Here is a 26,524-nt window from a genome sequence, read left to right as displayed (position 1 = left end):
GGTTCACTATTTTCCTTCATTTATCATACTACTTTTTTAAATTTGAACTTTGTACCTTTCTGGACTTCACCAGTGGGGTAAATATGTTTAGTGTGAAAATATGTTCTATTCAAAAACAAATGGAAAATAAAGCACTGTAGCAGAGTTGTACATGGGAGAGGAAAGTGGAAAGGTATTCAACAGTGAACTATGCTTAACAGCAGAATCCGGGTTTGTATTTTATCCTTTGGAGAATGGAGAACCACTAGGGAGGTGGTCCTAGACACAAGAGTCCACTTTTGGTTAAAACATTCATCCTAGAGCCTTGAATTAAGATAGTGACAGCAAGGATGCAGAAAAGAATGAACATTCAAGAAATATTTAAGAGGTAGAAAAATTTGACTGAGGAAAGGCTTATATTTGGTACATATCTTAGGCACAAATATCAAGCCATATAGAGTAATAGTGATAAATTTCTTATCCTTAGTTTTTTATTCCTTTAAATAATAATAATTAACCTTACATCCTGCTAGGATTTTTTTTTAATCCTTGCAGTCACTGAGTAAATGATTATTATCAAAGCTACAAGCCTATTGAGAATTGGGATTAGGTATGAATGTGAGAGTTGGACTGTGAAGAAGGCTGAGCGACAAAGAATTGATGCTTTTGAACTGTGGTGTGGGAGAAGACTCTTGAGAGTCCCTTGGACTGCAAGGAGATCCAACCAGTCCATTCTGAAGGAGACCAGCCCTGGGATTTCTTTGGAAGGAATGATGCTAAAGCTGAAACTGCAGTACTTTGGCCACCTCATGTGAAGACTTGACTCATCGGAAAAGACTCTGATGCTGGGAGGGAGTGGGGGCAGGAGGAGAAATGGACGACAGAGGATGAGTTGGCTGGATGGCATCACGGATTCGACGGACGTGAGACTGAGTGAACTCTGAGTGAACTCCGGGAGTTGGTGATGGACAGGGAGGCCTGGAGTGCTGCGATTCATGGGGTTGCAAAGAGTCGGACATGACTGAGCAACTGAACTGAACTGAACTGAACAAGTTAATTGTGCTTTATTGAGTATTTTCAATAAACAAGAAAACAAGATAATATACCAAACATGAGGATCTCAGAACTGACAGACAAACAGATAAAAACTCATAAAAGGATTCCACAAAGCAAAGACAATTACTGTCAGAACTATGTAAGTTAAGAAAATAAGCAAGTATTTTAAATACCTCTTTATTACAGATAGTTAACATGGACAATTCATTGTTATCAGGAGACCATTTAGAAGATGTTTAATATAAAAAAAGGTAAAGGTCTAAAATCAACTTGCTTATATGCGCCATATTTTAAAGGCTCAATCTGAATGGAATAAATCCTTTGAAAGCAAAAAACATATATATCAATAGAAATGATCAATGCTTTGTACCAATGCCTAGCATAATACCAAATGACATTATGTTTAAAAACTAAAATCTTTAAAAGTTATTTTTAAATAAGATATATTTTTAACATGTCCTTAGAAGTATGAAAGTTGGAGATGTCACACAGTGGGACATAAATATACAAGCAAAGCCTAACGATTAATGGTGAACAGTGCATTTTCTCTAGAGCTCCAGGTTTCCTACTACAAATTTCTAGGTGAAGTCACTTAACAAACCCATAGCTCCAGAATGGTCAAAACCTAAGTGTTGCCCAGTTTGGAATCAATCAGCCATGGGTTGCTTTGTTCAAAGCTTATCTCATATATTGTTTTTGCTTAAAGAGAGAGAATATAGTAAGGCTACCTACATTAAGATAGCATGATCTACAGTCAAATCTACAAACACCACACACACCCCTGCACACAGGCTGCTTGATACCTGAGCCAAATTTCCATCCTTGAAATCAATATAACAGTAAATGCTTCTATCAAAATATTTAAAATCAAACATCACAGTAAGTTTATCAGTTCAGTTCACTGACCTTAATTTTTAACCTGATTTGCACAACTGTCATTTGTTTACACATAAAAATTCATGACAGAAACATATTCAGAATACACGAAAAAAGAACATGAAACTGAAATCAGCGTAAACTAGAAGCTGTTAAAAAGTTTAGACAAATTATTAAAATTAATAATCAAAAAGAATAACCTGCCCTACGTGTTACTGAACAATACAAGTCCGTGTGCCTGACACACTGCTGCTGCTGCGGTCGCTTAAGTCGTGTCTGACTCTGTGTGACCCCATAGACGGCAGCCCACCAGGCTCCAGTAGGCCAAATAATATTAAAACACTGGAGTCTGGAAGAGAGAAAGGTTTATTACTGGGTCATGCAAAGAGATGGGTGGCTCATGCCCTAAGAACCTCAAACTTACTGAAAGCTTTCACCAAAGACCTTTAAAAATCAAAAGGTGAGAAGGGCGTGGTTAGTTGTGTTGCAAACTTTTTGGTGTCATATTTGTTCTTGAAGTTAGGTCACGATCAGATAACAATGTTTCTGTAAACCTCTACCAAAGAAAGTTACTCTCTGTTCTAACAAGAAAGGGCCAAGGCCCAAGGCCTTGCTTTCACCTTCCAAGGTCCGAGTAGTGGTTAAGAGGAGGTGGAGCTCAGCTGGGAGCTCCCTCAGGGCCAGATCCCCAGGCTCTGCCCAGCAGTCATCTCTGAGCGAGCCAGGTGCCCAACACAACTGGCCCTAGGCTCCTCAGGCCACCTGTACAGCGAGGACCAGGTCCCACAGACTGTGACCCAGCCAGACTGCCATTGCTATTAGGCAGCAGGACAGGGGAGATTAGGTTAGGGGAGAGGTTTACCCCTGTCTCAAGGCCTGGGCCAAGACCAGTGGATGTCCTAGCTGAGGGCTCTGAAGCCCTATAGAACACAGCCCTAAGCTTGTTCTCTGGGCCCCCCAGCTCACCTGCTGGCCCAAGGCTGGGTGAGCTGGAGAGCTTCCCAGAGAAGGCCAGGATCTGCCTTTTACCTCACTCTCCACCTCACAACCACCACTCCATTGTTGTCTAATTCCCCTCACTAACTGTCACTCCTGAACAGTTGGCTGCTTGTAGGTGGGGCCCACAGCTGTGCGGTCCAATAGCTGAGCAGGACCACTAACAGTCGCTCGCTGACAGTGGCTGCTAGTGGGCAGGACACACTGAGCACCAACCAATGGCTGAGCGGGACCCATTGCCTGGTGACAGGGTGCAGAGTAATGAGGCAGAGCAATGGCTGCTGTACTAAGGGCTGAGCGCACTGTGCTCTGTTACATACAGACTAAAAACTCCACAGAAAAAAACAGTTCACTGACTGAAGCAGCCAAAGTCATCTTTTCAGCATAACAGTGATTTATAACTATAATCAACCATCAGGTATCTGTGATCAAAATTCAAAAGTTAATGTAACCACATTGGAAAAAATATAATATATAGAAATTTCTTCAGTGGCTCACCTGCTGGAAGAGGATAGAAATGCAATTATCATGCACCTGAGAAGAGTATGTTTTCAAAACATACAAGAAAGAGAAAGAACTCATATATGAAGGACTATCCAAAGCTCAACTGCCCAGTCCCAAACTCTGGGCCTGTTCTTGCCAGGCTACATTCTCAGCTTTAACCACAGACTAAATCTATCACACCAATAATAACATGACCAGGGCTTAAATATTTGAAAAACTTCAAGTCCTGTAAGACTTGAATCTTAAATGGTTGAAAAGGAAGGCCATGGAAATGGTATGAGGTTATTGATAATGAAGTACAACAATTAAAACAATAAGCTTTAAAAAATTTTATAACAAAAACTAATTGATGTATATTTTGAAAGACAAAACTAATTACGTAAAGTTTGAAAGATGACAACACATATATCAGAACCCATAAAAATAGCCAATTTCAATTATATACATAAAAAGATTCTCACTGATTCTGGAAGTCCCTTAATATATCATATCTGTTCATCAATAAAAAGCAACGTCCTCAAGAAATTTGTGAAATATGAACTGAAAGAGAATCAAGAAATTAAAAATAAACTAGTTATTTTCAAATGACTAAGATAAAGTCACATCATTGTTGGTAAAAAGAAACTAATAAAATCTAACTAATAAAAACTAAGAAAAAAAATACTAAAATAAAAACCAGCAACAATGTTTTCACCTTTTTAAAACAACTGCTAATCAAGGCAGCCAAGGCCAATTGTGACAAAAATAACAAGTGCAAATTTATTAAAAACACATCATAGAAAACTGCAATGAACAATCAAAAAGCATTTATTGAATTTTTAAGACCAAGCATATAACATATGCAGTTACAGTTTCCTTTTATGTATTTTCTAGTCTAGGATTACTTCCAAATCTCTTTGGGTCTATCTTCAAGACTCAAAAAAAAAAAAAAAAGACATATCTTAATGATATCTTAATTTCATAAGTTTTACCAGTAAAAACAAAGGAATATTTACATCTCCTACAAACCCAATATCTTCTAACAGGTAAATCAAATGTTTATATCTCTTTCAGCCTAAACCGAGAAAGATATGGCAGCTCTTGGTGTGGTCCTCAGAAACAGAATGGTTAACCTCCACTTTAAAATATGCACAAATAATGTAAAAATAAGATGTAAATCTATTTGCTAGACACAGACACAGAAAATTTTCCTGTATTAAATTTGGCCACATCCTAAAAGTTACTCTGTTGAGTCAAAGATACATACAAAAATGTTAGACGATCAAGGCAGCCACAGTTTCTGAATCTAGACTGAATCTGTTCTGATGACAATCAATATTTGTGCTTTCACTGTCATTTATTATCAAAGAAGGACTGAGTGTCCCATATGCCTAGCACTGCTACTCTTAATTGCTAAATGTAGAGATAGGAACAGAGAGCATATGGCTTCTACCATGAGGCTGCTCCCTGCCTTCTTACCACTTTCCAATTTATTTGCATAATAGCCAGAGGATCTTCATAAAATATTACTCGTCTTATCACTCTGTTATTTCAAATTTTCCATAGCTTTCCCTTCCGATTACAGTAAAATTCAGGTATTTTCAAGCTTCCCAGCACCCTCCCCCTCACAGTCATCTTCTCTTTCCTATTACTGTCATTCATAATGTTTTGTCCTTTAAGGGTACTGTTCTCAAATATCCAGCTCTATCTATCCCCAAGATCCTGTACTAGGACACTCTACCCCAACTTCTCATTTGACTCCTATATCCCCCTTCAGCTGAAATGTCACTTTCAGAGATGCCTTCTCTGAAGCCCCATGCTAATCCTGCAGAAAATACAGAGCTGACAAGTGGTGCTTGTCATCCGGTCAGAGGAATAACGGGATCAGTTCTTTATTTTAGAAAAATAAAAGCTTGTAGAACAGACTAGGTAGAGAGGTGGTACAATGGGAGGTGATGGCTATAGGTAGCAAAGTTAAGTAGGAAACAACTACTTGTTAGAGACTATAGACATGCAAAAGCACTGAAGTCATCTTTAGCTTTGCAAAAAGTTCCATCAGGTTATAAGCTCCTCTTTAAGACCTTTATCAATTATCAGCATCTCTAAGACTGGAATTAAGATTGTCCTTTGGTATCCACCAGTGATTGGATAAAGGACCACATCACCCCTGCCAATCACACCAAAAACCATGGCTGCTCAAGCCCCTTAAGTAAAACAGCATGGTTGTGTTGGCCTTCTGCTTTCTCAGATTGTAGAGCCAACAAAGGGCCAACTGTATTACAGAATTTCCACAACATCAGAGAGGTCCACTAAACATTAGTTAATTTGACATGAGTGAGAGAAGAGCAGTGAACATTTCCAAGATGCAAGCAATAATCATTCTACCACCCTAATGGCAGGAAGCAAAGAGGAACTAAAGAGGCTCTTAATGAAGGTGAAAAAGCTGGCTTAAAACTCAACATTCAAGGATCATGGCATCTGGTCCCACCACTTCATGGCAAATAGATGGGGAAAAAATGGAAACTGACAGAATTTATTTTCTTGGGCTCCAAATTCACTGCAGACAAAAGATGCTTGCCTTGGAAGAAAAGCTATGACCAACCTAGAGAGCATAATCAAAAGCAGAGACACCACTTTGCCAACAAAGGTCCATATAGTCAAAGCTATGGTTTTTCCAGGAGTTATGTATGGATGTGAGAATTGGACCAGAAAGAATGCTGAGCACTGAAGAACTGATGCTTTCAAAATGTGGTGCTGAAGTAGACTCTTGAGAGTCCCTTGAAAAGCAAGGAGATCAAACCAGTCAATTCTAAAGGAAATCAACCCTGAATATTCACTGGAAGGACTGATGCTGAAGCTGTAGCTCCAAAGAGCGAACTCATTGGAAAAGACCCTGATGCTGGGAAAGACTGAAGGCAGGAGGAAAAGGGTGCAACAGAGGATGAGATGGTTGGATGGCACCATCGACTCAATGGACATGAGTTTGAACAAATTCCAGGAGGTCATGAAGGACAGGGAAGCCAGGCATGCTGCAGTCCACAGGGTCACAGTTGGACACGACTGAACAACTGAACAACAAATGACAGAGAAAGAGAATAAGGTTTAAGGTCAATAAGATTCATGCCAAGATAGTTAAATGATATCATAAGGCTTCTATTTTCTAAATCTTGTAAGATTTCAGGGCAGGATATAGTAAGAAGATATCAGAGTTCCCAGCAGGAAACAATTTACCAGTGCTCCTCAAAATTCCATCCTACATGAAGGGAACCCATAATATACCCAATATAAACCAAATATCTCTTCTAATTGTATATAATGATGGCACTCCTTGCTGTCTGACAAGAGTTTCTGTGGAAACGCTCAGAAACAATTTCCTTAGAGTTGCAATGATTACAAAAATGAACAGACTTAGATTAAAACAAGAGGTAGATTCTGTTTTAATCTGATTCCATCCAATTCTATTTTATGACTAGCCTTCTTAATCAAATAACTTCCATGAGTTTATGTCAAAATAAGGGAAAGTGATAAGCAACTATGTTTGCTTTTGTAAAATCAGTCTTAAATACCAAACCAGCAATATTGTTAAACACACATTTTTAGGAAAGATAAAAAAATAGAATTTATTGGGCAGCTACTAAATATTGTGTTTTTTAAATTAATTTATTTTAATTGGAAGCTAATGACTTTACTTAGCTTAAAGCTCAACTTTCAGAAAACTAAGATCATGGCATCTGGTCCCATCACTTCATGGCAAATAGGTGGGGAAACGGTGGAAACAGTGGCTGACTTTATTTTTCTGGGCTCCAAAATCACTGCAGATGGTGACTACAGCCATGAAATTAGAAGATGCATGCTCCTTGGAAGGAAAGTTATGACCAACCTAGACAGCATATTAAAAAGCAGAGACATTACTTTGCCAACAAAAGTCCATCTAGTCGAGGCTATGGTTTTTCCAGTGGTCATGTATGGATGTGAGAGTTGGACTATAAAGAAGGCTGAGTGCCGAAGAATTGATGTTTTTGAACTGTGGTGTTGGAGAAGACTCTTGAGTGTCCCTTGGACTGCAAGGAGATCCAACCAGTTCATCCTAAAGGACCTCAGTCCTGGGTGTTCATTGGAAGGACTGATATTGAAGCTGAAACTCCAATATTTGGCCACCTGATGTGAAGAGCTGACTCATTTGAAAAGACCCTGATGCTGGGAAAGATTGAGGGCAGGAGGAGGGGGGGATGACAGAGAATGAGATAGTTTGATGGCATCACCGACTCGATGGACATGGGTTTGGGTGTACTGTGGGAGTTGGTGATGGACGGGGAGGCCTGGCGTGCTGCCATTCATGGGGTTGCATGAGTCAGAGACGACTGAGCGACTGAACTGAACTGAATTACTTTACAATATTGTGGTGCTTTCTGCCATACATCAAAATGAATCAGCCATGGGTTGAACCCCCCCACCCCACACACACACACCCTCCTCTCTCCCCACCCCAACCATCTGGGTTGTCCCAGAGCACCAGCTTTGAGTACCCTGCTTCATGCATTTAATCCTCACAATAATCCCTTCAGGTAAGTTTTATGACCCTTATATTTACAGAGAAGGAAACCAAGTCTCAAAGATGTAAAGTAACTTGCTCAAAATCAAACAAATAGTAAACAGAGCCAGGATTAGATTCAGGAATAGTTGAACACAAAATGTGTATGCTCTCCTTAGGCTCTTAGAAGGTGCCACAACACGTAACAGTTCAGGAACCTCAAGCCTATGGTCTCTTTAAGACAAAAACCAAAAAACAAAACCCTCAGTAAGTAGTTGACTATTATATTAGGCTGAAAATAAGCCTGCTATATAAGTGACCAGAAAGAAGCAAGTGTCAGACACACAAAATAAAAAGTTGAGTTCTGCCCAGAATATACAATAAAATTTGACCAGGTATTGATATGCCCCTTCAAAATCAAATCAAATTAACCAAAGAACCCAAAAAGAAGTAAGTAATGAAAAAAACTCAAGTCACATGCTGATAAAGTCCTTTAGATGCTGATAAACATACGGAGCCAAGATAGAGATAAACCAATGATCCATTGTAGGGTATGATTTTTCAAATCATCTTATCATCTATGAATAAAACTAAAAATGCTGAGACATTTCTTACCTCATCACAAAATGCCATAACAATTACTACAAATACCTGAACTGTAATGTCAATTACAGTGCTTGCCCTAGCTGACTAACTCTGCTAACCCTAATACAGAACTGCAGTAGTCAAATGAGAAACGGAAGCAGTCTAAGTTACTGGATGCTACACTCTTTACCTAGTAATTTTGGTTGTGGAATTTGCCTATAAATTCATTGTCCTGTATGCTTTGCCCAGAGGTTCTTTAAAGAAAAACCTGGAGATCAAGATCCCATTTTGGATTTTAGCAGTCAAAATAAAGAAAACATCTTCAAGCACAGCACATACTGACACATCAGCAGTCACAGCACAACTCAAGCATGCACACACAGAAATGAAGGACACACTAAATTCAATAAAGAGTAGAAATAAAAAGAAACATAGCAGAAACAAATCCAGCAGGGATAAAGAGGACTGGAATGCATAAAATAATCTAGGTATATTTGAAACTAATTTTCCAAAATGAAGGTACTAGCTTTCACTTTTGGTAACACTGAATAGTTTCTAGCCAAAGGTACTTAGGAAAAGCTCAGCTATAAACACAAGACATGCTTTAAAATGATTGTTAAATGAAATCACACCGGTAAACACTCTCCCACAATGATAACGTCCAAGGAACTACAACAGCAAAACACAAATCATTTCCAACATAAATGCAGTATTTCCAAATTAGTAAATAAACTATGCAAACCACTCTATTTAACAGATAAAAGTTTTAAGTATTTTTTACAGTCATCACTAAGTTTTGGTTAGACAAACCCTAAGTGTCACTACTGAAAGTAATTTTTATGGAATCCATCTTCTAAAATGGTTTATAATGATTAAGTTTGGTATTTTTCTATTTTGTTTCTGGGCTCATTCTATTTCCAATTTAATAATATGGCACTAAAAAACTTCTTGTATATGGCTTTAAACACTTGTGCAAGTTGCATAGTTCTTAGGTTTTGAAATCTTCAGGACTGCTGATATATAAAAGTATACCTTTAGCATTCCATTACCCCATAGCTATTGAATGACTCTGCCAGTGCCGAAAATCCACCAGCTCTTATTAGGAAAGCCAAGACGAAAAACAGAGCCTGGTGCTTAAAAGAAAGTTCAGTTCAAAGATAGATGTCCTGATGTTCTCCTAGTTCAAAAATTAAATCAGAAATCAATTGGTAATGTTACATATACTATTTTGTCATTTAGCAGATGACAACTGAAGACATGGATCATTTTCCTTCCTTAAAGCATAGGCTTTGTTTACTTCTATTTGTGATTCTTCTCTAAGGTATTGTCTATCTGTTCTTCAAGAATTTTCCCCTTCATCTTGCCAAAACAGGACTTGAAATACAAATCAAAATAAGTGTGTGGGGGCAGGGGGAGGGGGGGAAGAGAGGAGGGAGAAACCACTTCTGAATGGTTATAGTGAAGCCAAAAACAATTTTTCACTGCTAACTGGCTCATCTCACATCTACCTGTTAATACGTCCTGAGGTTTGAATATTCTGCTTAAGGCACGCTAAAGACAAAGCTGTCTCTAGCCAATAGGCTTTACCCAGTGTTCAAGCACAGAACAGCTCAAATGGCCCAAGGTGGCTCAGTCTTCATTTCAGCTCCATGGCCATTTAACAAAGTCCTTCTATTTAGGATACATTCAAAGGCCTGGGTTCCTAATGGGAATCCATATGTAGTATTTTCTGAATGCGTGGACCTCTTCCAGATTTTTTTTCAAAACCCAGAACATTCACCTGGGAAACAATTCCCCAGCTTTAATCCAACTTGAAAATGGTCTCTAAGAGCCAGTGCACCAACACCCCTCCAAGCTAAGGAAGCCATGGGACAGAAGGCAAACCATGGGATAGAAGACAAACCACAAGGCCTTGAAACGTAATAGTTTCAGGACCTGGGACAACTGCTTCAATTCTGTGGGCTTCTCTTTCCCATGAAAATGCATATAAAAATACCTACTTCACAGGGAGTTAATGAAGAGAAAATAATTGGAACGTTGATCAAAAATTTCTAATTTGTAAAATTTATTTTGTTATGCAAAAAGACAAAAATTACTGAAGAAGCATTTTATCTAAAAGGTGACAATTAAGCCTCCCAGATACTGAAGAATGGCTCCTGATCAAATAGAGTGTTAAGGCAGGGGCTCCACTCTGCACTTCTCAGGCCTCTTATACCACAGACCACATTCAACACAATGCAAACTTGAGCTCAACAATAACAGAAATGGTGCTCAGGCTTGGGCCCACCAAAGATAAAATAAAAACCAAAATGATATATGGTGATAGCAACCTTCAGAAACAAATATATTTAAAATTACTAAGTGACCCTTTTGGGGTCTCCACACTTACCAGACCTTAAGAAAGCTGGTGGAGAAGGGACGACTGGATCAGGTGAGCTGGCCATTTCAAATTGTTGACTCTAATCATAAGCGTCGCAGGCTAAACTATAGCAATTTTCAAAACTGTTTAGTGAAGGTTAGAAGCAATCAGCGTTAGATTAATTGAAAGCAGTGTGAGCAGTTATTAACATGATGCAGTGTGCAACAAAGGCAATAACTGAGGCTCATCATAATTTTATTTTCTCTTTTATGACTAGAAAATTTGATTTTCTTTGCTTTGATAAATTACATTTGCTTATATGGATGAGGCAGGAAATATATAATGGCCACTTATTAAACACTACATAAGAGCAGCATCCTCTCTTGAGCAGTGAAGTGATTATGCTACCATGTAACAATGGCTCAGAACTTTGTAGTGGTGTGTATATCTGAGTCAGGTTAGTCCAAGTTTCAAACAAAACTGTTTATACACTCCTCTAAAAGTAACAAACAGAATTCGGAGAACTCAGGGATTCACTTAAGAAACTTTACAGTCTACACAGTTATAGAAGACTCTGAAACCTCAACTAATTTGGAGAGATCTCCAATGGTATCTTTTACTGCTATGATGTAAACATATAGGAACATCCAACACTTATACAATGTATTCAACTACTTCGTACATGAAAGTGGATTTAAGTGACCACATTCAACAACAGTTAAGACAGAGAAGGTAGGTTTTCAAAGCTGACTGTTAAGACATGCAGTTCAGAGAAAATTAAAACTGGAAAAGAAAATAAACCGTATCTACGTGTATTGGAGACATGCAGTTCAGAGAAAATCAAAACTGGAGAAGAAAATAAACCCTATATATGTGTATTAGAGGAAAAGAGAAACGCTGTAAAAATATACGTTGAAGGTAGGGCTCAGTTTCCTGTAAAAAAACTCCAGTTACTCTCTTTGATGGGATATTATCAACCAAACAAAACTTTTTATAGCCCAGACAGACTCATTGCTAGTGATCAACTAAATAATTCAATATGACACAAAAAATTTGAGAACAGTGTGAAACAAAACATATGTGACTACTGTACGTAACCGTATTGATTCTAAAATGTACTAAGGATTAGTTTTTGAAAAATTCTCTCATACTTCAGTGTTAGTTTTGCTATAACCCTAAGTAAATATGTGCAGAACTATTTTTAAGGTTTAAAACAGAATGAAATAAATAAGAAACACTGAATTTCTCCTGTATGATTTATTAGACACTGACTTTAAAAAAAAACAAAAAAGCTAAGCACTCTGTTGTTTGCACAACAGACAACTAAGAACTTCATAAATGGGAAAAGCCAAAACATAATGGGGTGGTTATTAGCTGTAAAAAATAACAACAAACTCCTGAATACCAATGCAAATGCAGGGTTAGCTTTCCTAGAGCTGTGTTTTTTACTGTTATTAGATTATCAACTTTGACCTTAGCTAACTAATTTATATAGTAACAACAATAACTAACAAATAATAACAATCCTTCAAAAGGGAAGACTGTTAGTTGAAAACTTGGTCATTCCACAATCTTTCCTGTACACAGGGGCACTTTTTAGCTCGAGATTACATCTAGCCAGGAATAAGAAGTTTCAATCCTGGCTCTCTGATGAGTTACCAGCCAAAAGTGCTAACTTCAAAGTCGTGACTTTGCAGTTTGAACAAGTCAGTTCAGGACACTTGAACTGTTATAACTGCCTGCGCAGCGTCTTCTGACCTAGGTGGCATCGAGTTTGGGAGCCACAGTTGAGAACTAGGTGTCCTGGGGCCACTCGCCCAGGGAAGGGGCCCACTTCCTTCTGAGCCTTAACTATGCTCAGGTGACATCCTTCACTGCCTGAGGCCCCGTCCCCCTCAATTTCTGCCATATAGGCTAGAGCTCAGAACTTGTGATATAAAAAGGAGATATAATATAAGGCAACAAGCAAACGCCGGTTTTCTAGGACCAGACCCTAGTCATACTAATGAAACTGCTCTGACTTTCTTCTGGGAGGAATACAGGCACGAACAGCAGGCTGTCGAACGTGGTCGCCGTCTGATTTCTAAGTAAGAAGACTCCAGACTAAGTCGGCACCACCACCTACTTTTCGAGGGGGAGCACACGCGAAATATAGCTGGGGAAGCAAAACGGAATAAAGGTGGGGCCACCACCTCATGGGGGAAGACATCAAGAGGAAGTCAGGGACCACTGTCCGCTTTCTAAGGAGAAACTCGCGGGCACAGGTTCATTCTAGGACCCCTACCTGCCTCCCGCCCAAAACGCTAGAGGGGGAGCACCCCTGTGGTGCGAGGGAAGGGGTGGCGTCCCAGCCAGCCAAACCTGAGCGCTTGGTCCGGGCTCTTCGCTCCAAGACCTTCCAGCTCACTTCGGCCATGAGCCCCGCCATCGCGCTCGGGCCGCCGCCTTGGCCACCACCCCCGGGGCCGCCTGTCAGCTCCGCCCGGCCGGCCCCGCCCCGCCCCCCCGCGCGACACTGTCGGGAGGCGCACCGGCCGGAAGTGAGCTGAGGGCCAGCTTCACCCTAGCTCCGCGGCCTCCCAAGCGTCAGAGGGGCAGCCCTAGGGGAGAGTAAGAGAACCGGCCGCGGTCGTACGGGCGTCGGAGCTGCGCTCTTTCTCTCTCTGCCGGCGGCACGGTGCTTTCCGGCTGCCGTTAAGCGCGGCAGTGCGCCGGCGGGCTGGGGCGGAGGGGCTGCCATGGCGGCGGCGAGCCGGCTGCCGGACTCTTGGGTGCTGCTGGCCCTGCTGCTTGGGAGGCTCGCGCTGCTGGGAGTCGGGCCGGTCCCGGCGCGGGCGCTGCACAACGTCACGGCCGAGCTCTTTGGGGCCGAGGCCTGGGGCACCCTGGCGGCCTTCGGAGACCTCAACTCTGACAAGCAGACGGACCTCTTCGTGCTGCGGGAAAGTCAGTGCTTGCCTGGCCCCTCTCTGTCCGCGTGCCCCTCCCGGTGTTCCCCACGCCCCTTGACTGGGGGGCCGGTTCTCCTCCTTTTCCCGGCCCTTCTGTGGCAGCCCTGTCTTTCTCCTTTTATCTCCAATTTCCTTGACAACCCCCCCCCCCACTTTTTTTTTTTTTAACTCTTTTCCGAACTCTGGTCTTGGATTGACCACTTCACAGTTTGACCGCACTAGAAACACCCCAGGTTTTTTTGTTTTGTTTTCTTGAGAAGACCGCGACCTTCACTCAGGCACCCCGCCCCCTTCACAGAATCACCTGCCTTCCAGAGAGAGTCCTTCCTGACCCCCAGGAGTCTTTCTAGCTTTCTATACGTTCCTTCCCAAGGCCCCTTCATTCCTATTTGCCTTACTTCCTCCAGTCTCCCTTCCTCTTTGATGAACTGGAAAAGGTGCAACTTGATAATTTCCTCTGGTAAAGAACTTCTCCCTACCTCCTAATTAATCTAATTCAGCCTCCATTCCCTTTGTCTGGGTCCCAGCTTTCTTTGAAACTACTATTCCTTCCCAAGAACTGAACACACAATTAACTGAAGTATTTTGCAGGCACCACTAATAAATAAACCCAGTGTCTCTTTGGAAGAGGATTCTCAAACTGCAAGGTTTTCTCCTTTCTGAGTTGCCTAGTCTTTTGTGTGCAGAAGACCTCCTTGCTTTGGCCACCACCCTCTTCTTCCAAATCTCTACTTTATTTTCGAGCTTAAGGTTCTTGGGAGTTCTTTGGTTTAACCATTGCTAAACTAATTTTTGGTAAATCGTGATGGTGACAGTGGGCAGTAGAGGGTCTCAGTATTCTTGAGTACCCAGAAAACAGGTTCTATTTAAGGTCAAGGCTGTGAAAGAACGAAGTGAAGCACTTATACAAAGTTTGACAGAATCTTGTCCCAGATCTCTTGGAGTCCTTTCTGGGACCCCAGAGCTTCTGGTGGACCTTGGACCTTGGGTATTTCCCCTGTATTTATATGACTCCAGTTACTGCAGGAAGGGGGCAGACTGCCTAACCTATAGCTGCTCCATCCAAAGTGGAGAGAAACTCTCCCTTTAACTTCAAAGATGACATGTGTTTGGCTAAACAGTTTGAAAAGTCTGTTCCAGTGAGTGCTCCTTGAACTCCAGAAATGCTTGGGGCAGGGGGAAGGGTGGGGGTGGATCTTTAGGAGCCAGAAGGGACTGGTCTTGCAGGATTCATTTTTTTTCTGCTTAAATATGAAATCACACCCTTGTTTCTAGTCAAATGCCTACTGTAAGAAGTTACTGTGTTCTTGGTGTGACGCATCTCTGCAATGAACTGAACATAACAGCCTTATAAGAGGTTGAGTTGTTAGGTTTGGGGAGGGTATGACTTAACACAGGCATATTCTTTATATGCTCCCTTTAAGTCAGTCAATCTGACTGCTAGGAGGAGGCAGGACCGAGTATATTTTCCATGTTAATCTTTCTAGTTTCTCTGCTGCTTTGAATATTGAATTTGTTGTATACTATTAGGAATCACCATTCCGTTAGTCTGATAGGCATCCTCGATAGGGCAGACAAACTGGAGTAAAATAAAACTTTTCTTGTTGAAAACGACCTAGAAAGCTTCTTGTAACCACTGATTAGATGTCTTAATGGGAAGCATTTTTCTAATGTTACGTATTTGCCTCTTTTAGGAAATGACTTAATCGTCTTTTTGGCAGACCAGAATGCACCCTATTTTAAACCCAAAGTAAATGTATCATTGAAGTAAGTACAGATGTGTGTGTTTCTGTAACATTGTCATTGTAATAACATGCAGTAACCAATTGCATTGTTTTTGAAATCAGTTTTACTCTAATATGATGTCGTGATAGAAAACCACTAGTTATGAGGTATGAAGCAAGTAACTTGTTAGGAAAATTAGTTAACATACAAAAATTTAAAGTTAATGAATAATTTTGAGTGGATCCAGGTCTGTTCCTACATAAGCACCTTTAAGACCCTTGTGATCTGATATGCTCTCTTAAATGTCTTAGAGATTGTCCCTCATCCTGAGTGTGCCTATGGGAACAGCCTGCTCTCAGGCTCTTCAGGTCAATTTTGCAGTCTGAAAGAGGAGTTTGCTGTGGGGTCAGTGACTTCTGTTTTAATTTTTTCCTTATTGACTGGTAGGTGGTGACTGCTAGGAGACTAACTGGTTACTTTTGAGGAAATTCCAATCAAACTGAATTTTTTCAGTGTTCAAATAATTGTCCTGTTTTTTATATATATACATATATGACTGGCTTTGCATGAAACACAGCGACTCATTCAAAGTGAGCCAACAGTTTTGAAATTATAAGAAGCAAGGATTGAATCGCTGTCTGGAAGAAGAGATGAGTCAGTGCAGGCTAAAGTGGTAGCTTCTAGAAAGATATGGAACTTGAGCTTGACCTTAAAATAGGTAAAATTTAGGTGAGGGCTTTCAGTTTTCAGGATACAGCATTAATAAGAAATGGCAGTAAAAAACAGCATGTTGTGAAGAGAAGATGAAAAAATTTGCCTGACAGAAGTAGAGGGTATACTTTGGAGAGAGATGGACTAGGAAGATGAGATCAAGTCAGACTGCTGCTGCTGCTGCTAAGTCACTTCAGTCGTGGCCGAGTCTGTGTGACCCCATAGACGGCGGCCCACCAGGCTCCCCCGTCCCTGGAATTCTCCAGGCAAGAACACTGGAGTGGGTTGCCATTTCCTTCTCCAATGCATGAAAGTGAAAAGTCAAAGTGAAGTCGCTCAGTCATGTCCGACTAGTAGCGACCCCAGGGACTGCAGCCTACCAGGCTCCTCTGTCCATGGGATTTTCCAGGCAAGAGTACTGGAGTGGGGTGCCATTGCCTTCTCCGTAAGTCAAACTAAACCTTCATAAATATCAGCATTGACCTCAATCCCATGAAAAATGAAAATTGTTACAGGTTCTTGTTTGAAGGAGAGGTGATGAAAATGGTATTTTAAGTTGTTTGATTTACTTGTAAGTCATGTGTAGGATGAATTGCTGTGTAGAAAGATCAGATATTACTTCAGAAGCTGTTCCAAAAATTTAAGAAGTTCACATGTGGCCTAATGAGTCCTGAGATTCTTTAATATTTAACTTAAATTCAAATGGAAGATTAGAAGTTAAGGCAATTTATGGGCTGTTAAAGATTTGGGTTCCACAGAGGTTTTTTTTTTTTTAATCCCAATTAATTTCTTTTTCTTTGATTAATGTCATTTTATATACTTACAAATATAGAAATTCTTGTATTTGTTTAGTATACTTTTCAAAAAATAACTGTCCTTCACTGTTTTTCCCCTGCTCCTCTGTTCCTCTCTCAAATACAGCCACATTTAAAACTTTGAGTTGTTTTGGTGTTTATTTCCATATTTTGGGGCTTCCCTAGTGGCTCAGAAAGTAAAGAATTTGCATTGTTGCACTCCTTTGCAATCTGAACTCTCATGCCCTAGGCCTTCTGCAGAGTCACTGTTTGGAGATTTTTCCCTTTGTTATTGGTTGATCCCTATTTCTTAGATCCTGTACCATTTTGTTCTTTGCTTCTTCATTTACTTCACTGGAGTGTATCCTTCTAGAAGTTTGGAAATGGGTATGTCCTTCCATTTCCAAACCCTTTTTCTATTCACTCTTTGATTGACCTATAGTCTTCTAGCTTCATAGGTTGCTGATTTAAAATCCATTGCTGTTCTTTTTCCTAATCTTTCAAATATAGCTTGTTTTATTTTTAATTTTAGAAGCTATTAGGGTGTCTTCTTTATCCCTTTTTTCTGAAATTTCATAGTATGTATTGGTATATACTGCTTTGCTTTTATTATTCTGGGCAGTAGATGGGCCCCTTCAAGTCTTCTATACCTGGGGGATTTTTGAAATGTTCTAATTTCTCTGATTATATTTTTGTTTTCTCTTTAAGAAATCCTTTCTAGTTATTGGATTGCCTAACTCCATCCTTTATTTCTTTATTTCATTTGTGTCTGTCATTTTGTGGGTTTCCCCCCAACCAGGAATTGTTAATTTTATCTTGGGCCTTTTATTGGATATTTTTATGTTAGCTGTCATTTAAAGTGAAAGAAGGTTTATTCAGGGGGGAAGCAGAATCCATATGCAGACTGTGGGCCGTCTCTGATCCAGGAAAGGCCATCTGTTATATTTTTTAATCTCCAAGAAGTTTTCTTTGTTCTCTTATTATTCTTTTGTCTTAGCATGCTATTCTTTTTTTTTTTAATGGATACATTTTCTTCTCTTACGTCCCTAAGTATAGTTTTGAAGCTTTGTTTCGTTCACTATTATCTGTTTGTTTTTTTCAGATTCTTTATTGCTATTTGTTTGACTCTCTTTAATACTCAGTTTTCTTTAAAAGGCAGTTAGCTCTTTATTAAACTTTATTAAGAATAAAGTACTAAAGAACGCATTGGAAACTCTGCATGGTGGGATTTGTCTCTTGCCCTGTGGATATGTTCCTAGCTGACGGGCATCCTAGGGATTTGGCAGAGCTGGGATCAAAGGCCCATCTATTCCTTTTGTTGACTTTCCATTAACTCCCTGTTTTTAGCCTTAGACCGATATCTTACCATCTCCTGCAACTTAAATCTCTGACGTCTGACACTTCCCAGAAATAAACTAGTTGATGCCTTGCTGAACAAGAGGGAAAAGGAACCATCACAGACCTTCAGTTAAATCTCTTTTCAGCCTTGCGCCTTATTTTTGTCATCTGATATTTTCTGAAAGGGTCTTCAAGGCAAAAAGCTTCTTGAGCCTGTTCTTGAAGCACTTCAAGCTAAAGTGTATATAAGCTATACAGTTGACCATTGAATGACATGGGTCTGAAATGCATAGGTCCACTTATATACATACTTTTTTCCACTAAATACATACTGCAGTACTATGCTGTCCACAGTTGGTTGAATCTGTGAATGCAGAACCAAGGATGTGAAGGACCGATCGTAAAGTTATATGTGGATTTTCAACTGCAGCTGGTCAGTGTCCTTAACCCCACGTGTTCTTCAAAGGTCAGCTCTTGTTTCCTTGCCCCCTGTAAAGTCAATTAGCATCTCTCCATCTGCTGTGTCCTTTCATGATCTCTTTGTCTTTGAGGGTTATGCTTAAAAAAAAATTCATTCCATATAATTTTAGTAAGTTCTTTGAAAAAGGAGATCAATGCATATCGCAATCTGTTATTTTTTAAAGTTCAAATTCCTATTTTTAGAGCCATAAAGAAGCAAGGCAATTTTAGGAATGAAGCTGGTTAGGATAAGTTCCCATCTAGTCTTTTGTAATGTATTCCTGTCTATTTCAGGGTAGCTTTTGACTGCAAATCATGGATTTATTTGAACAAGTATTACTGTCAAGTATGTGCAGCAGATGCATGACTGCACATGCACACATGCACAGGTGCACAACAGGGTATGCACTTACATGCAGCTTGCTGCATAGTAGCATGTGCAGTTACTGTGGCATCATTTTTAAAGACCAGCTATTTTTCAGGGAAAGGTTAAAGTATTTTCAGAATACTTAGAGGAAACTGGCATTACAAAAAGTATTTTATCATAATGAGAATCAATTTTAGAGGACAACAGAACTGAATTTGAATTCCAGCTATTCCATTTAAGTAGCTGTTTAACTCAGAAAGCAACTTAATTTCTCCAAACTTCAGATTCTTGGTCTATTCAATAAGAAAAACAGTACCTATTTCAGGTAATGGAGATTATCAGATAATAATAATAGCTGTTAAGTACTTGATATAATATCTGAGACATAGTAAGTAGCTGCATTAAGATAAAGCTATTATTATATATTTTTTCTAAATCTTATCATTATCAGTATTTTCCTCATTTCACTGTAAAACCTGTTACAAATTTTTTATATTCATGATGTCATTTAGAAAATAATTATTCATAGACTATTTGGAAACTGTCTTGCTATTTGTTCTTAAGTATAATTAAATATAAATTGAATTGAAGGCCTAATTTGGTTGGGTCACTCAGACAACATTATGACCACACTCCAGAATTTCTTTTTTAAATTTTTCAAGGTTAATATAAACCATTCTAGAATATTTTATTATTAAAGATGTAGAACTAGGTATGTATGTCTTGATATTTTATTGCCAGGTTTGGTCAAAAGGAACATATTTTTCATTATGAATCTTGAAAAGCTTTCAGAAATAAAATGATTATTTCAAATCTGCATTGAAATCCAAAATTAAGTAATTTTTAAATAATATCTTTTATAAAATGACAGTGATACTCATTCATGCTTTAACAATTGATAATCAGCCTCCGTTTGTATAAACATCATTCATGGGTCCTGGTATCTCTGACAAAATAACTAGGTGAAAGGACTAAGTCAACGCTTAAACATAGAACTGCACTTCCTCTTAATAAATATTTCAGCTTTTTCTCATTTCTTAAGACTCTCTGCATTCATCCTGAATTCTTTCATAGTCCGAGGAAGCCTACATACGTGAAGGATGATAAACTATTAAAGAAGACAATGAAATTAATCAGTTCTGTCAATTTTTGTATTTTGCATTGAAAATATTTTTGCATAGTATAAATATAAAAGTGTCCTTTTCTATTATAGCACTACTGGAATGTTTGTTTATTAAAATGTTTGTTTGTTTGTTTGTTTAGTAATTACAGTACATTGATAACCAGTGTAGTCCCAGGGGATTATGATGGAGATTCACAAATGGATGTCCTTCTGACGTATCTTCCCAAAAATCATGCCAGTGGTGAATTAGGAGCTGTTATCTTCTGGGGACAGAATCAAACATTAGGTGAATTTGTTTTAAGTGTCTTTTAATATTTGTCACTGGATATTAAAGGAAAAACATGCTTGGTGTTCTTAGGTAAATGTAACAAAAATAATGTTCAAAAATTAGTTCAAAAATGCAGTTCTTTATGTGTTAGTAATTGTCTCTGAAAATCTTCTTTAAAGTCTGTTTTCTCATTCTCCTTTTTCAACCTAGAAGTGATCTGCAGTCAACTCTAGGGAGCAAAATCCATTCTTGTTAGCTTAAGGAAGAGAGATTTATTAAAAGGTTTTTTTTATGCTTTACAGAGTTATTGGGTTGGCTGAAGAACACACACTAAGTTGAACTTTCAGGAACAGTTCTCAAAGCCTTTGAAGAAGCTACTGCCCTTTTACCATCAGAAAGCAGCCAACAGGTGCTCCCTCAGTACTTAACAATTCAGTGATCAGACCTTTAAGACAGAAATGGCAGAAACACAGCCTTCACCCCATTCCTGCCTTGCAAAACCCATAGTGTATCTAATTAGCAGGGCTCACATTTTATTCAGAATCTTAGATGCAAGGATGTCTGAGAAATACTGTTTTTGGTTTTTGGTCTCCTCAGTACAGGAAAGCACAAAAAGGTTAAATGTTGAGAGTCTGTCTACCATGCATGCGTGCAAAGTCGCTTCAGTCATGTCCAACTCTTTGCAACCCTATGGACTGTAACTCGCCAGGCTTGTTGTCCATGTGATTCTCCAGGCAAGACAGTCTACCATGTCTTCTCAGGAATCTTCAAATCTTATCTGAAAAACCAGTTAATTACACCTGAATGGGCAATTTTGTTCATAGAACCAGATTTCAAGGACTGAGGAGAGGAGAGCATGGACATTTTAGAATCAAGTAGTTTTGACATATTGGGTTCTTTACAGCAAAATCTTAGTTGACAGCTGCTCTAGTGGTAAACCGTATATAAAGAAGACTCATGTAAGAGATTTTCAGAATGAAGACTCAAAAGGAAGTGATTATAATGCTGATATCTTCACTGTAGTATGAAAGTGAAAGTGTTGGTCTCTCAGTCGTGTCCAACGCTGTGACCCCATCAGGCTCCTCTGTCCAGGCAGTTCTCCGGGTAAGAATACTGGACTTAGTTGCCATTCCCTTCTCCAGGGATCTTCCATACCCAGGGACTGACCCTATGTCTCCTGTATTGCAGACAGGTTCTTTACTATCTGAGCCATCAGGGAATCCCGTAGACTTTCCCAATAGTTTATCTTTACAAACTTGATGTCCACTTAAGTTATAGTGTCTCATTAGTGATTGATGGTGAAAGCTGGAATTAGTTAGAGATGAATCTTGGAAAGAGTAAAAGATTATTCTTGTCCCTGAGTACAGATATAAAAAAGAATATAAAATGCCTGTTCATTTATGTATTTTCTTTACTTTTACAGATCCTAGCAATATGACCATACTCAATAGGACTTTTCAAGATGAACCACTAATTATGGAGTAAGTATGTGCTTGCTTCCCTTTAGATGATTTTAAACTTACAAACATAAAATAAAATCTTTCATGTAGGAAACTACTTTGCTCAGTCGTATTGGCTCTGTATTCATTCTCCCTTTAAAGCTGATAGGGGCCTGCCCTCTTAATTATATGATATTTACTTGCCATGATGGAAGAAAGAGAAAAATGAAATTCATTATTTTGGAAACAGAAAGAGATTTGTCTTTTTGGTTTTGTCTTAATAGTTTTGAATGTGTCCATGATGGATCTTTATTGATCCTAGCCATGTCCTTATCCAGAGAACTAAGATAACTATTCTTGGATAAAACTGTTTGTTAGTGCTTGATTGACAAATATGAAGGGTAGAGGATTTCCTCTAGTGACTTAGAACTATTTTTATATTAAGGAAAAACTTTGTCCTTTTTTACAGCTCTTGCTTAGTATTATCATTTATCTCCTCGAAGTAGACTCCTGTACCAACATAAGGTTAATTCAGATAGCTGTTAGGATTCTGATAATGATATAGATACTGTCTTGGGGACTAAACAATGTAGTCACATTCTTGCTTCCAGTGCTGCCTTTTGTACAGTTATTAAAATCATAGTTGTACGTCAGTAGGTCAGTGACTATTAAAAGTCTGAACTTTAATCCGTGGATTAATCTTTGAAAGGTTCTCAGCTTGATTTATCTTATAATTAGGTGTTTCTCATTGTTGTTAAAATATTCAATGGCTAGTATAAATTTTTACACCATCTTAGGGATTACTTTTGTGGGTTATTTCCCCTAATCCCATCTGACTAAATAAGGAGGAGGGTCATGATTCTGAAATTACAGTTTCCTTATTACTCAGAGATAGGCTGGACTATGCAGAGGCTACAGACAGCCCCGAAATCTCACAACAGAAGTTTATTTCTTGCTCATACTGCATGTCCATTGTGGGTCACTGATAGTCTGTGCTTTTTTGCTAGCACTCAGAGTGTCTTACAGGCCCTATCATCTGTGGAGCTGGGCCATCTGAAACACATTGTTATTGCCGAGGTGGCCAGAGGGTCCAATAACAAAAGTTAAACTTGTCACTTCTGACATTCAATTGACTACAACAGATACAATCGTGTGTTTACCACACCTAGCCAATGTTTTCTTTTAATTAAATTGAAAGTGAGAATTTAACAGAATAGCTGCTTAATGTTTTTAATGTTTTCTTTTCAGCTTCAATGGTGACTTAATTCCTGATATATTTGGTATCACAAATGAATCCAGCCAGCCACAGATACTATTAGGAAAGTGAGTAAATGTGATTATAACCATGTAATTAAAGGTACATGTTGGTAATAGAGGGACTGTGTGTCTGTATGAACTGATTGCTTTTACCATTGTGGGGGAAACCCCATCTTATTGGAAATCCTTAATTTTTAAAGGACATTTGGTCAACATATAAATTTCCTCGAACAGTATGGATTTGATCTGCCACTGGTTTCTGTGTAGAGCCAGTTTAATCATTTTCCCTCTGGAAATTAGAGATACAAGCTTTGCAAGTCTCCATTTAAATATTGGTTCATTAGATGTTCTTAGAAATGGAACGATTTAATCTGAATACTATGGATAGCTACCATCTTGGTTGATGGTTTCCACCTTACTCATGTTAACTCCCATATGTTTACTGATAAGCCGTGTTCCTTCTGTGTTCAGAGAGCAATTAATATTGCCTGAAAATGTAAATATTTCTCTCTAAGCTCTGGAAACTTTTCCATGTGTACTCTATCCTTGACCAGTATGTGTGCTTGTGCATATCCAAGAATGCCACTCTTAGGGAAAACTACCTGTGATTTGAAGATTTCCATTATAGTTCCTCTAGATTTGGATAGAACTGTCCTCCTAACACAAGAGTTGCTGATAGCAAGATACTTTTCATGAGATACCTTCAACTTGGTTAATGTTTTCTATATTTGATGAAGTACACATTTTAAGAGTACAGAATACTTTTTTTTTTTCCCCCCACTTTCCAGCAAGTTCAGGAAACCATCCTTATCAATTTGTCTTCCCAAGTACTATAAATCTAATGAATTTTTCTTCTGGGTTTTGGAGAAGTAATGTATTTTTATGATTAGTTTTCAAAATGTGATTCACAGGCACAAAGATGACTAAATTGTCAAAATTTGAGCTATTCCGAGGCAAAACTATCACATTTTCTGTCCCTTTTCTTTTAAAGTTCTCAGTAAAGAATATGAGTGTTCTTATGCTAGTCATAGTGACCTTTTAAAGACTTACTGTGACTTTTTAATGAGAAACCCGTTTTTCCCTCAAACTTTGAAATCTGTCTGGAAGAGCACACTGCTTGAGAGAGCAACTGGATGTGGATCTTGCTTTGGCTCTGCAGCCACCCCTGAGAAGCACTGAGTGTGGATGTGGCGCGGCCACAGGCCACTCCCCTGCTTGTTCACCTGGGGTAGACGTGTGATTGAGAATGTGGTGGTGATTTCTGGTCTGGGCTGTTTTATGGTAATCTCTGTTATTTTATGATAATCTCCATTTTAGTGACAGAAATGCTTGAAATATCTTTAATATGATATGGCTTGACCTTATTAAATTTAAATTTATGAAACAGTTATTATAGATAATTGAAAAATTACTGCCTAGAAAAAATAACTACGTAGATATTGTGTGATAATGTCATAAATTATTTATTTGTTCTGACTTCTAGATGAGAGTGTTTTTGTCCTCTGATGCTTCTTTAAGAACTTATTCTGCCTGAAGATATATTCACTTTTACTCTTTTATACATTATACTCTGATATACTACAGTATACTGGAGTAGTACTCTGCTGTTTCAAGATATTTATCATTTAAACTTCAGTTACAGATTAAACAATAGTGGCTAACCCTATTATGGGTAACAAGTTTGTATCCAAGATTTGTCCTGATATGACCTTTTAAAATGAAATTATGTAAATTGGCTGCAAAAAATTTCTGTCAAGAGCATTGTTAGGATGACTATAGCTAGCATTATCATTATTTAGACAAAAGAAAGCTGAAGATTTCTCTATTGGGGCAAGCATTAATATGTTACTAAAATAAGATAAATGTATTTAGTCATATCCATTTTATAAGTTACAGACATATGATTAGGTGCATAAGTTAAAATGCCATCGGTTATTAACATTTTGGACTATTTGTGTGACTTCAGTTTGGCAGTGTACTCCTATCTATCAAGAAACCTAATCTACCTTTTGCAGCTTAAATATTGTGCTTATTTATGCCTGACCCCAAGATTATCTTAATCAAATTTGACTCGAACCTAAATTTTCTGGAAAATTTTGCAGTGATCTTTGAATAGAGTGCTAAGTATTCCCATGGGATTGTGCTGAAAAGCCCATGGCTGTAAGTGGCCCAGTACAGGCATGGAACATGGAAAAAGGAGACTGCCCACAGATAAAACTAACATGATCTGGAGTAAGGGTGCAGGTGGTCAGCCTAAGCCAGCAACAGAGATAGGTAGAAAAATCCCTTTTACTTGGTACAGTGGGGTTATCTGATAAGGATAGAAATGGTGCTAAATCTTCTGAGATACCAGGAATCATTGAAGTGTGTTAAATGTGCAAAGGTGAGGCTTCAGTTTGTGCCTCCACCTCACTTCATAATGACTTGAAATAATGTAATAATGTGCCACATTATTGAGAAATAACACCTAGCTATTAAGTGTTAGAGCATCTTTTGTAGTGATATGAGGTTATCGTTAATGAGCGTTTTCTGTAAAAGGGTATTTGAAACTGATGCTGCATAAGCGTTCAGAATATTGTTTTTAGTACTGATGTGAAAACACTTGTACCTGTAATTTTAATCAAAGCCAAATGTAATGTTGGTCTGTTCAGATTTTCTGTGATTCATATACAGAATTCAAACATGTAACTGAGTCAGGCCTGAGGTGTATACCTGGGAATATTAGTGTAGGTATGTGACAAACTTTTGCCATACTCTTTACTTCACAAGCATCTGCTTGAATATTTTGAATGAAATATTAATGGCACTGGAAGCAGCCATTTTTAACTTGGTTATGTGGGTGGATATTTTTCCTGCATTAGCAGAAAAAACTATCTTCTATTTAAATAAAGGTATTTAATCTCAATTCAGAAATCCCTTTTTTGTATGTAACCATGTAATTTTCTCACATTATAATCAATGACTGATTTATTAAATCACCATTAATTTTTACTGCTGATTTTGTTTGCTTTCTATAGCATTACAGAAAATACTGCCAATAGTTATCCTAATGAAATAATATATTTTTCATGTATATCTATTATTTAGAAAAAAATATGAAAATTAAGAGATTTATAATGCAAAAGGAAACCAAGTAAAAGCTCTCAAGAGAGCTTTTAACTTTATTATCAGCATTAGTACTCATAATCTTAACAGAAAAACTAGCTCTGAGATGATTCATATTTTCT

General features: G+C 38.5%; 2 protein-coding genes across 5 annotated transcripts in view; one reads left to right on the top strand and one right to left on the bottom strand.

Moving 5' to 3' along the window:
- Positions 1-13,536, bottom strand: part of PHKB (phosphorylase kinase regulatory subunit beta) — a 232,519-nt gene extending 218,983 nt beyond the window's left edge. Inside the window, exons 1-2 of one of the 4 annotated variants that reach the window (XM_069549787.1) lie at positions 13,227-13,379; positions 10,896-11,008 (exon numbers count right to left, since the gene is read on the bottom strand). In XM_069549787.1, coding sequence (XP_069405888.1) covers positions 10,896-10,950 — 55 coding nt within the window. In that variant the 5' untranslated portion in view covers positions 10,951-11,008; positions 13,227-13,379. Of the gene's footprint in view, positions 1-10,895; positions 11,799-13,226 lie in introns of all 4 variants that reach the window. The other 3 variants (XM_069549788.1, XM_069549785.1, XM_069549786.1) reach the window with 3 other exon arrangements.
- The window catches only part of ITFG1 (integrin alpha FG-GAP repeat containing 1), a 298,770-nt gene continuing 285,482 nt past the window's right edge, over positions 13,237-26,524 (top strand). The window contains exons 1-5 of the mRNA XM_069549789.1: positions 13,237-13,811; positions 15,511-15,583; positions 20,474-20,619; positions 22,025-22,082; positions 23,289-23,363. Of these exons, the coding sequence (XP_069405890.1) occupies positions 13,604-13,811; positions 15,511-15,583; positions 20,474-20,619; positions 22,025-22,082; positions 23,289-23,363 (560 nt within the window). The 5' untranslated portion in view covers positions 13,237-13,603. The remainder of the gene's footprint in view (positions 13,812-15,510; positions 15,584-20,473; positions 20,620-22,024; positions 22,083-23,288; positions 23,364-26,524) is intronic.

This window comes from Ovis canadensis, chromosome 14, assembly GCF_042477335.2.
Source record: "Ovis canadensis isolate MfBH-ARS-UI-01 breed Bighorn chromosome 14, ARS-UI_OviCan_v2, whole genome shotgun sequence".
Taxonomy (NCBI): Eukaryota; Metazoa; Chordata; class Mammalia; order Artiodactyla; family Bovidae; genus Ovis; species Ovis canadensis.
Note: the sequence above shows the minus strand (reverse complement) of the source record. Positions and strands in the feature narration are given on the sequence as shown.